The sequence below is a fragment of the Acipenser ruthenus genome, chromosome 16, assembly GCF_902713425.1.
Source record: "Acipenser ruthenus chromosome 16, fAciRut3.2 maternal haplotype, whole genome shotgun sequence".
Lineage (NCBI taxonomy): Eukaryota > Metazoa > Chordata > Actinopteri > Acipenseriformes > Acipenseridae > Acipenser > Acipenser ruthenus.
The window spans coordinates 13,893,977-13,906,131 of NC_081204.1; the positions used below are offsets into that span (position 1 = coordinate 13,893,977).

General features: G+C 38.4%; 1 protein-coding gene across 13 annotated transcripts in view; it reads left to right on the top strand.

Annotated features, from left to right (window-relative positions):
* LOC117412304 (inositol 1,4,5-trisphosphate receptor type 1-like) overlaps positions 1-12,155 on the top strand; it is a 171,396-nt gene that overhangs the window by 29,979 nt on the left and 129,262 nt on the right. For all 13 annotated transcript variants that reach the window (XM_058988874.1, XM_058988877.1, XM_058988876.1 and 10 more), the window contains exons 4-7: positions 5,413-5,528; positions 7,301-7,387; positions 9,052-9,210; positions 11,042-11,140. In XM_058988874.1, coding sequence (XP_058844857.1) covers positions 5,413-5,528; positions 7,301-7,387; positions 9,052-9,210; positions 11,042-11,140 — 461 coding nt within the window. The remainder of the gene's footprint in view (positions 1-5,412; positions 5,529-7,300; positions 7,388-9,051; positions 9,211-11,041; positions 11,141-12,155) is intronic.

The following is a 12,155-nucleotide window of genomic DNA, read 5'->3' on the forward strand; positions in this document are numbered from 1 at the left end:
TGAATTGCTCAGTGTCCCGAATTCAAAAACAGATGTGCACATTTTAATAGTTTTTTTAGGTGTTTACTAATCAAAGGTAAATTATCAATTTACCTTTTTATTATCAATCTACTGGCAGCTTATATTTTCTTACTGTGCTAAAACAGAAGTAACCGGTGTATCGATCTCTAATAGGTCACAAATCACAAGCCCCTAGATCCACACGCTGAAAAAAAAATGCCAAAGTGAAAAATACAGGTTGGATTTTATTTACCACAAGCTAAAGTGTAGTAGACAAGCTATACAAAAAGTCAAACACTGCCTGAAACGTTTGCACAGTGTAAATGGTCAATTAATTAATAGGCTAAGCGCTTCTTTTGGTTGCCTCGCGGCGCTGTCTCCGCCGTCTAATCACAGCACAAAAGAGCATCAAAAGGTTGTCTCGAACCCAAGACATTTTACTTTTTTTACGTAGTGCAATTAAACAGAACATAACAGAACATAATTTCAACATGATTAAAAGTTGTGTGTTTCTATATGACAATATTTAATTTAAGGGAGATTTATGTACTGGGGCTGTATTGCAATTTGATCTGAACCATTCGATTTTTATAAAGTCCCTCTGCTTCCGGTCTGATTTGGATAATGGAGATCCCCCTCTCTTTTTCAAACGCATACTTGTTTTAATGTTTCACAGCTGCCCACATGGCTTGTGGTATGCAAATAAAGATTATTCTTGGGTTCTTTCTAAATCATTGCTAGAGCAAAACAGGTAGCTAATAAAAGGAATCTAATTCATTGAAACTGCTACTTGAAAGCATCATCTCTGATTGATTGGTTGTGAAGGGGGGAAAAAAAGCTACTTTCATCAAAGTATAAGCTTCTAAGTAGGCCATAATGTTCAGTAAATGCTGTACATACTGCTCATTCATGGTGTATAAAGCTAAAGTTTTATTTGTAGATGAGCCCAGTTCCCTTTGCTTCCTGTATTTATTTTATTTATTTGTTTGTTTCTCAAGCTACATTAGTGACTGCACTTGCCAGTAGTATTATATCATGAGCTGATACCAATACATATTTTAGTAAACTAGTGTCAGCTGTTATCGATGCAAATACAGGCTAACTTCACTATAAGGAACACCCGTTTAACGACATTTTTTTTTCAATGCGAATTAGCCCTATTAGTACGATCATGTACAGGATCGACCCGGATACAACGATCTCAGTACTGACTGACACTGAACTTTCTCCAGTGTCAAGTGTGTTATTCTCTTGGTGAAAACAAAGACCATGGTTGACTAATTCAAAGATAAAAGCTAATTCAAAGATGACCTATTGTAGTATGAATCATGCATGACGAATGCAATCGTTGCCTGTCCGTCATCTTCACACAAACTGCAACCAGGCAACGGTACATTCTTTCCTTTTTCATTTCTTTACTGTTTAGACGGGTGCTCAATTGAGACTTGCTGCCTTTCTGTATGTGTCCTCTGTGCGTTACCATCGTTGGTAGCGTCACATGACCCGTTTGTTTACTTTGTTTTGTGTTTAATAAATCCTGCACGCCTGTGCTGGCGTTTCAGCTCCCATGTGTCTGTCTTGCAATTTGGTTACCCACACATGTGACACAAGTAACTTGCCACAATACCGTGTTGATCAATGTGAAGGAATCTTATATATAGATCAATTTAAATTTGCCGTTTTGTCATTATTCTGATACAGATAAATGCCAAACCCTATTGCAGTGAACACCTGTTACACTGGTGTTAGCCTGTATATCGTTATAATAGGGAAATTAAAGGAACGCCCAGAGACATTCTAGAATTGAATTGATCCTTGCTTCATTTATATTCCTCTTCGTGCTCGGTCCCTTACCTTCCTATAATGACCGACTGTGCAAGGCCCTGCCACCAGTGTTGTGTGCTCCACATGCAAGTTGAAATCAGATTTATTCAGCAAGGGCCCCTCCCTTATTGTGAATCCAACCAGCCCCTCCAGCTGGTTCTGCTGTGAACCAGAAGTGTGAGTGACTGACTTCCTTGTTCATTCAAATCAGGGAAAGTTCCCACTGGTATAATAGTCAAATAAATGTGACTTCCAATCCGTCTGTTGGTATTTTGACTTCTCCATGATACAACACCACGTTTCCTCTTTTAAAACTCTGTGGCCAGGCATGTGTTTAGCCAGTGAATACTATGCATGCTTGCCACTTTCTGTACTCCTGTCTAGGTAATGTAGCTGGTGATTTTAGAAGCAAATGAAGTTAAATATCCCTTTTTATGGGAGCATGTTACAGTAAATTAAAAGCAGTCTGTCTGAAAGATGGAAAGCTAGGAGCCGTTAGGTTTTTGTGAAACATAATTGAAGGATCGGACTGGAGTAGATGCTGTGTGTCTTGCGATTTAATTCTTTAGATCCGTGATGGTATTAATAGCCTGCTTGTGCTATTTTAATGGCTGTGTTTCCAGGGAGCTTTAGTTTTAATGTTGGGTTTCCTGCTTTTCTTCACAAATTAGCCAGAGGTTTGAAGTTAGTCCAGCTTTTGTGTTCTGGGCATGCTACTGTACATTGCACCCTCGAATTGCACTTGGTTCAGACCTGCATAGCACATGCAAGAAATTGCTATTGATCTGGGAAGTTAACCTTTTTTTTTTTTTTTTTTTTTTTTTTTTGAGGAATCATTGTTGCTTCATAGGAGTAGATGTTACTACTGTCAGAGTTGGGGTTCAGTTCTTGTTTTGCAATTCAAATTCCCTTTCCCTTTTAATATATTCCAACATCTCATTAATCAAAATTGCAATTGGCAATATTAACTGACTTCTCACAGTGGCAACACATTACTTAAATTGAAGTCAGTTAGTCAATTAAATTGGCTTCAAATAAAAGCATTTGAATTATCACAACAGAACATATTGATTCAAGTTCCTTTTGAAGGAATTGGATTTGGGAATTGATTTTTTTGTTTTGTTTTGTTTTTTAGTTTTTTTTTGTTTTTTTTTTTGTGTGTGTGTTTTTTTTTTTGTCGTTGCCAATTATTATTCTCCCCAATTTTTGGAAATGGCCAATTATTTTTAGGCTCAGCTCACCGCTACCACCCCTGCGCTGACTCGGGAGGGCGAAGACGAACACACTCTGTCCTCTGACGCGTGTGCCGTCAGCCAACTGCTTTTTTTTCACACTGCGGACTCACCATGCAGCCACCCAAGAACTACAGCGTCTGAGGACAATGCAGCTATCGGGCAACTTACAGGCAAGCCCGCAGGCGCCTGGCCAGACTACAGGGGTCGCTGGTGTGCGGTGAGCCGAGGACACCCTGGCCGACCAAAACCTCCCTCCCCCTGGGAGTGCCTTTACTGGATGCGCCACTTGGGAGCCCTGGGAATTGATTTTTAAAAAGAAATTGGGATTTTAATTCACCCTGACTACTATAGGTACCAGAGCATTTTATTTCGATCCAAATTGTCTTCAGTGGAGGTATATTGGTTTATTTCTATTTTCAGTGGACCAAATTGTGTAAAATAAATAAATAAATAAATAAATAAATAAATAAATAAATAAATAAATAAACAGTATGACAGTATAACACTTTAACAGACCAATGACTATGTATTGTGTTTGGTGGAAAAATAAACGTAGTTTTGTGCATCAAGTGGGATGAAAGTAATTAAACCTGGTAAGTTGGGTTTGTTTTCAGCTGGTAAGCAGCAAAACAATGTTGACAAGTTACAGGAAAGCATTCGCTGTTCTAAGACCTGATTTTTGGAGGCACCATTTTTGTAACTTGATGGATACCTGCGTGGAATAAAAAGCTACAGAAGTAATGGAGTATTCGGTATACAAGTCACACCCGCATAAACCGGATCCCTTTTGGTTTTTTTTTATTCATAACAATACCTGTTTGTATTTTAATGTATATCCATCATTTAATCATTATAGGCCTAGCAGTGTGTTAGTGTAAAACAAACCATTAAAGTCCTGCTGACTTTCCTTGCGGTGTGTACTGTAATACGAAGCACAGCATGACACAGCAAGTGGGCAGCACAGTATGTTGGGCAGAGTTCAGTGTGAATGTCCTTGAAAAAATCGGTGTCCCATCTAATAAAGGCAGGGCGAGTTGGGTGATGGCTGCATTGGCTCAGGCTGGAAGGAACAGTCTCTGGTTGATTCACCTTGCTGTGCACAGGAGCCCCTCCTGGTGTCAGGCGGCAGGCAGAGACCAGTCAGGAGTTGCTCTCTTGTCTTTTTGTGGGTTTGGTGTTGAAGTGGCATTGCAATTTGACTAATACATGATTGGGCACTCAGAAAAGCCAATCAGTTTATTATAGGGGTCATTAGATAATTGTTTGTTTTTAAAGTATTGTACTTGAATGAAGCCACAGGTACCAAGATAAGCTGAGAATAGAAATGCATCTTAAATTACACTGGAACTACAGTGCTCCCTCGCTATAAGGCTCTCGGTTACAACGTGCCTTGGATATAACGCTTCTAGAGCATGTCCCCAAATTCCCTATACTAGTGATTCATGCAATATTTCTACAGTAAATACAATACCGGTGTTCAAACTAGAAATAATTTCTCAGTCTAACTTCTGTTTCTGTCTCACCCTTTTGATACAGTATTTGAACTGAAGAAAAGCTGCGCTGGCACTTTATAACTCAGACATCTTATTAAGCATTCATTTTATAACTAAATAAATATTAGGCCTATGACGTGGTTAGCTTTACTAATGCATTTACTTTTTGCTGCGAGAGGAGCTGCTGCTTTTCTCTGAGAGTCGAGACACTTCAGCTTCGCTTCAGCTCCACTCTGGAGCTCCCTTCTCCCGACCCACTCTCCTTCTTGCACTTGGTTTGCTTGTCTGTTGCTTCGAACTGAACTCCCGACTGCCATTTAGCCGGGCTATTCATAGTTTGAAAACTGCTAATTTTAAAATGATCCACGAGTGGGAATGTTACTTTTTTTGTGTGTGTGTAAAAAATATAGCGTAGATTTACATGGTGCTTTTATGCATGGTTAATTCACGGAAAGTTACATTTTTGCTTCACTACAGGTGCATTATAGAGAGGGAGTTATTTTCTTTTTGTATTTTGTCAAATATATGTATCCCGCAGCTCCCCCCACCCCCTCCACTGTTAATAACATTCTTCAGTTAGAACGCTCATATTGTGTGTCCCCCGAGACCAGTGTTTTATAGAGAGGGAGCACTGTAATTCTAATTTGAGTCCAACAGATGAAGTAAGAATAGTTGAATTGGTCAACTTTAAAGACCAGAGGTAGCACATTTCTTTCTATAAAACTTTAAGATTAGCATGGCTGCATCTTTCACAAGACTGCATCCTTAAAGCTCTACTAAACTATCAGTTGTATTGTATATCAAAACTGTGGAACTTGGGTTCCCACAACTTGAACAACTCTTTTGTTTTGTTTCCTCAGACTGCCTTTTTAAGCTATGTCCTATGAACAGATACTCTGCTCAGAAACAGTTTTGGAAAGCAGCTAAACCTGGGGGAAACAGTACAACAGATGCAGTGCTGCTAAATAAATTGCATGTAAGTATTTTATTCAAGACAAATGTTTCAGATAATGCCATAGCTTGGTGGTCTAGTGGTTAAAGAAAGGGGCTTGATACCAGGAGGTTCCAGGTTCAATCCCAGCTCTGACACTGAGCAAGTCATTTAACCTTCTGCACTGTTCTTCAGAAGAGATGTAAAGCCAAGGTCCTGTTGTAAGTAACTCTGCAGTAGCAGTTGTGATGCATAGTTCACCCCCAAGTCTCCCGAGTCGCTTTGGATAAAAGCGGCGGCTAAATGGTGGTAGTAATAAAGCTGCAGGGTCCCTCAATCCCATTCAGGTTTGCACTCGCATGTTGAAGGCAGACAGTGCTGGCCTCACCAGTTATAGCTGCAGAGACACATGCAGGTTCCCTCTTTGTGGTTCCTGCCACTTGGTCACACTACTGTGACCTAAACCAGCCTTTATACAACAACTTTTAATGTCACTTCCAAGGGACTGAGAACATGGTGACAATAAGCAGAGTTTATCGGGAGTTTTTAACTTGGTGAAATACTGTAAGCATTTAAGGTTTACTGTTAGGAGTTCTATGTATTGCATTCATTATTTAGCGTTTAACAATTCAGTCAGTACAGCCTACTTTGCTGTGTATAAGATACTAGTAATTAACCGGATAAGAGACATGCTCTTTTTACAGTGTTCTGTGTGCTATATTGTACTGCTGTACTTTTATGCCTAGTCCATTTTAAATACTGTACAGTAATATAGAGTACTTGCTGTACATGAAAACCTTCTAATAAGATTGTGTTTCCCAAAGTGAATGGAATGGAAGCCCTGTTTCATGACTCGTCCCCATTGACTCCCATTATATTCTGTCTGGGACATTCCAATATGATCATAAGCAGAGGGTGATATTAAGTTATATGAAGTGGTTTTGGCTGTATATAAAACAAATACCTTCAACTCAATCATGCGCTGGAGAGTTTATATATTTAAAAAGGAAAGGGGCAGAAAGTTTAGAATGTTTGAAAGTATGTCTGATTTTGTTGTAATACAGACATTGCCATTATTGGCAATACTAGAAAACTGTTACTGTGCCAAATGCATCTGTTCTCAATTTTTCCTCCTTGAAATGCTACCCTTCTCTTGAACACATTTAATAGTTCTGTTCAGCATAATCTACATGTTTTTTCATGAGTAAGTCGATCAAAAATCCAGAGTAGGGGTCTTTTCTTTCACAAACTGCACTTGAGTAATCAAGAAGTTTAATGTTACAAAAACTAGCAAGTAATTTATAGCACATTCATGGATTCGGTTCATGTGAGTATTGATTTTCTTTTTAGTTGACAGTGTTGCAAAGACCTTGATAGTTACACCAAAATGCAATTGGCACCCTTTTTTGTGAAAGGAAAATAAAACTTAACTTTTCAAAGTTAGTTGCTACATCCAATACACCCTACATTTAGAAATACTGTACTAAAATACATTATTAAATGACAAACCTTGCAACTAGAAGTCACTTTCAGTGAAGTCCCTTTCAATGTCTAATGAAGGCATTTCGAATTTCGTATCTAGTATTTCTAAAACTAGTAAAACACTTGAGTCCTGAAAAGGTCCTTAACAGCAGTTTTAATTGGTTTTCTTACATTAACAGTTTTCACAATAAATAGTGCAAGGTGCATTTGTTATAATACTGGACCACTGTGCTAAAATAGCTTGTGCATAGCAAAGGACTATGCACAAGTTATGTGTGTGTACAGTGTATGTATTAGTATTGCTTTGCATATTAATCCTACTCCTGATTTTGTAGCATGCTGCCGATTTAGAGAAGAAGCAGAACGAATCTGAAAACCGGAAGCTGCTGGGAACAGTAATACAGTACGGCAACGTCATTCAGGTAATGATTGAATCTGGTATTTAATAGATTGTCATGTATCTCTTAACCACAAATCAGTGTGATGAGGGTTTTGTGTGACCTGTCTGCTGTGTCCTGAAGAAAACAGATGTTTCATTTTTTTTTTTAGATTCCCGGAACTGTTCTTTTTTTAAGCTTGTTTTAAAGAGCTGACCAAGGTTTAAAATCCATGTTCTTGCCTCTTATTGGCTCCTGCAATAGCACTGGCCCCCTTTGTCTTCTATTGAAGATGTTTTGGTTCTGACGTATTTAATATTTCTACTGCATATTTAATTGACTGCGCTATAGACGAGAGGTTGTGTGCTTCATATTGGTGTGTAATCATGTGTTCAGACTCGCTTCAACGATCTAGCTGCAAGAAGGACTACAGCAAAAGACCAGCATGCTGCAGTTCATCAACTGTATAGCGTTGTAATTGAAATATCTGCATAGCCTTTTTAATTTAAGTTTAAAAAATGAGACAATTTAGAACCAAAACATTAGTAGCACAATAGAAGATCTTGATCCAGAGATCAAGAAATGCATTGGTTAGCATTCCAAGAAATCAACAGTGTAATTTGGGATTCGCAAATCTCACAAAGCCGTGTTACTACATGTGGAAGTAATATGTTATTCCAATTGCAACTCTGTTAGCAAATTCTTTATAAAGTTTGCTTTTGATGGTCCACGTTACCTTTCCTCTCCGTAGCTAACTTGAATGCCATGTCGTGCTGTGCCACAGTAGAAAAGGCAGCGCTGCAGTGTTCAATTCATCTTTAAGCGTTTTGCTAGAAAGTGTATAAAATGGGGTTTCTACATCTTCAGGGTTTAATATTTTCTGATCTCCTTGCTATCATTAATATTTTCTTAAAGTTCTCTGCTGAGGGATTGTAGTTCCCAATTTTACACTCCTCAGTTTAACATGATTTTGCTGCGAGTTTAACCAAGCCCCCCCCCCCCCCCCAATGATCAGGCAGTGTCTTTTCTTTTGCCGTGCTTGAGTGGGGGGAGGCTACATAACTGTATTTGAGACAGCCTGACAGACAGTAGCAGAGACTGTAAAATGACAGAACCTCTTTTTAAAAGGTTACAGTGAAGGTAATTGGGTGTGTAGTTTTATTGTATATTGTACCAAGCAATTGTAGACAAACAAAATGCTCTGCCGTGCACATTCATTCCTAATAGGTATCAAATGTGCAGTTTTGAAGGAAACACCTGTTAAAGGAATGTATATTCATTTAAAAAAAAGATATCTAGGTTAACTAAATCTGTTTACAAGCCATGCTTTGACACTTGCAGCTTCCTGCATCATTTCACCTGAACAGTGAGTGACCTTACTCTATATTGTCCTCTTTCCTGTCAATAACCAATTAGCTGCTTCCCTTATTGAAAGCCAGACGCCTGCTTTGACCCAGAAGGCATTGCTGAGGTGAAATGACCCAAGAGGTGCAAACAGATAATCAGAGAATGAGGCATAGAAACTGAGAACTTCCTTTTCATCCAATACCAGATATCCTGTTTGAATGAATACACGTGTGCTATAAGATGTTTTTCAAAACTGCACATTTGATACTTGTGTAGCTTCTGGAAGTGCAAAATAACTAAGATTTTATATAATTTAGTCACAATTGCTTAATATTTCCTGACATGTCCTTTTTATATTGCAGTTATTACATTTGAAAAGCAATAAATACCTGACAGTTAATAAACGACTTCCAGCTCTTCTGGAGAAGAATGCGATGAGAGTGACTCTGGATGCTGCGGGCAACGAAGGCTCCTGGTTTTACATCCAACCCTTCTACAAACTGCGCTCCATTGGGGACAGTGTAAGTGTTTTAAACATGCAGCGCTCCTTCACAACCCCTGGCATCCTCATAATGCAGCGCTTTCTTGCATCATCTTTGGGGGTCTTTTCTGTTTTTCAAGCAATCCAGAATGATTGTTCCACCTGAGGGCAGATATAGAATCATTTTACATCAAATGAGCAAAAATAACATTAGTGTACTATTATGAACTCCACAGATGTGTTATTCTTGGCTCCAGATCGATTGTGTCTCTTAAAGTGAAATTGCAATTCTTCTAATTCTGGAATGCAGCTGATTGCACTCCCCACCACCATGGGAGGGCCAGCTCCCAGTTACAAAATATTTAAATATAGAATCTGACCCTGTTCCCCTTGGGAATAATTCATCCAAGCCGTTTTTAGAAGCACTAAAATGACGTGGATGTTTTTTGACGTTGATCATTTTTCAGTGGTGCTTGAATCAACTGTGGGGATGTAACAAATTAAGTCAGATGGCTTACAAAGCAGGTTCCTGTCTTGAAGTTCATATAAAACATGGTCAGTCCTAGGGTGCACAGAACTGGAAACCTGAGGTTAAGACGCACGGTCATTGCTGCTTCAGGTTATTTGCTCTTAAACTAGGCACACAGTTTACACCAGTGTTCTGAACAAATATTCAGATAGTTAATTTACTATCTATTCAGTTAGTGTTTTAAATGCAGTGTAATTGGTATATTCAAAATGCATTTATTGAACCCTATGTAGATTTGGAATTGTTTTCAAATGACTGGCTTTGTAAAGTGATATTGTGGACTGGGATATTGTGAAGCCATTGCCTATGTTGGAGTTTTACATGTATATAGAATTGTTTGCGCGGGACTTTTGCTAAGGACTATCTATCTCAAGATTGAGTATCGGTCTTTATGCATGTCACTGTATTACTTGTATGTAGTGAACTGCTTATCCACTTTTATTTACCACAAGTTTATTCAAAGCATAGGTGCAGAGTTTTTCAAATGTCTCCAGTAGGGCCTGATTTTTGTCCTTTACCTGCTGTGTGGTGAATATGCTATTTAAGAGTTGTGTGTGTTTTTTTTTTTGTTTGTTTTTTTAATAAATATAACGTGTCTGTCTCTGTAGAGTTATTAGGAACATACTGAGCTTTTGTTTGTGCACATCGCTGCTTGTGTGCAGACAGTTTAGTAAACCACCAGTACTTCCATTAAAAGTGAACACACCTGGTTTGCTACCCCCTTTTATTTTATTGATTTTTAAAATTTTATTTGACAATTGCAACATCATGGAAACACATGACTTCAGCAGACTCCTCCCAGGCCAGTCTTAAGTTCTGTGTTTTATTTTTCAAGAGATTTCCTTGGTCTGCCAATCCGTGCAACAATTATTTATTTTTCCAGTAGTTATTATTATTATTATTATTATTATTATTATTATTATTATTATTATTATTATTATTATTCTGAATGGTTGTAAATCAATGTCCCTACTTTGTCTCACAACAGGAGTTGGAAAAGTGTAGTTGTGTAGCTGCAAGCCACAATGTGCAAAGTAACAAATAGTAAATAAAACACAGCACCCTACCAGTCCGTCCCAGTTTGAAGTAGTGTTGTATGCAAAATAAAGGACTTTAACTAAATGTGACATCATCCTCCAGTTTCTGTCATTTAAGTATAAATGTAGTCACTCCCAGTTTGATATTGTCCTTTTGTATGCGAGCATGGTGTGTAAGGCTAAAGTGGTTTGTATTCAATGCCTGTTTCATACATTAAAGGGTGTTTCTTAGTCTTAAACACACAACAGAACTAACTGCACTAAATGAGTGAAGGGGTACTGAAGGGCTGTGTTGTGTTCTGCAGGTTGTCATTGGAGACAAGGTGGTGTTGAATCCTGTCAATGCTGGCCAGCCACTCCATGCTAGCAGTCATCAGCTGGTGGATAACCCCGGGTGCAATGAGGTACTGTTAAGCCAAAAGACATTTCCGAATTCAATACATTGACCCATACCGGCTAAAATTAAATGTAAAACTGTTCTACGGTCTGATTTCTGTAAAAGAATGTACAGAAAGCTACTAATAAATGCATGCATGCATACATAAAACATGTTTTGTTTAAGCATAAAACATGTTTTGAGTTTTTTTGATTAATTAAATCAAACTTAGAGTTAATTATCCCCCCCCCCCCCCCCACCTACTTGAAAATGTTTGTTCTCGTTTGTCAAAGCCTTGTTTTTAATGTAAGAGAATGTTTCTAAACACTCCACAGTTCTTTTTAAAGCTTTGTGAAAAGGCCCAGTGTGTGTAACAGAGCATTGCTGTTATCTGACTGTTCTGCTGTTTCTGATTCTATTGGGAAGATGAGGTTATTGGCTCTAGCACTACTTCTGGACAGCCTGGCTCTTGTGTATTTAACCAACCCTGCTGGTTTGTGGTGCTTGGGGGGTACAGCATTTGTTTTTACCCTGCGCAGACTGCTTGCTTAAATACTTTGGTTCAGTATCAGAACTTGAGATTTTTACAGATGGTTTTAATGAGCAAGCTCTACCACAAGAGCGGAAGTACTCTGTATCTGGGAATGGATTTATGGGCCAATCAAAGATGGAAGAACGCAGCGGCGCATTCTGCACGGCATGGATAATGTTTAAATGTGCCACTACAGTTGTGGGACCTCTTGTTTTAGAGATCACCAGGAGTGTGGTTTAGCACTAGGAAGTTTACCTTTTTAGTTTACTTTTAATTAGTTTCAGATTATTTTGTTGCTAAGTGTTTCTTTTGAATGACAGTGCTCTTAAAGGTAATTTACAAAGTTACTTTCAATGTAGCAATTAATGCAGATGGATATGGGTAAAACAAATCCATCAAAACTGTGTAATGCAAGATGAAATACTCTGTGGACAGTTTACAGTGGAAGCGTACTAGAAAAACCCCATTTACAGCCTGGTAATACCAATAGCCTATCATGTCCCTTTATCCA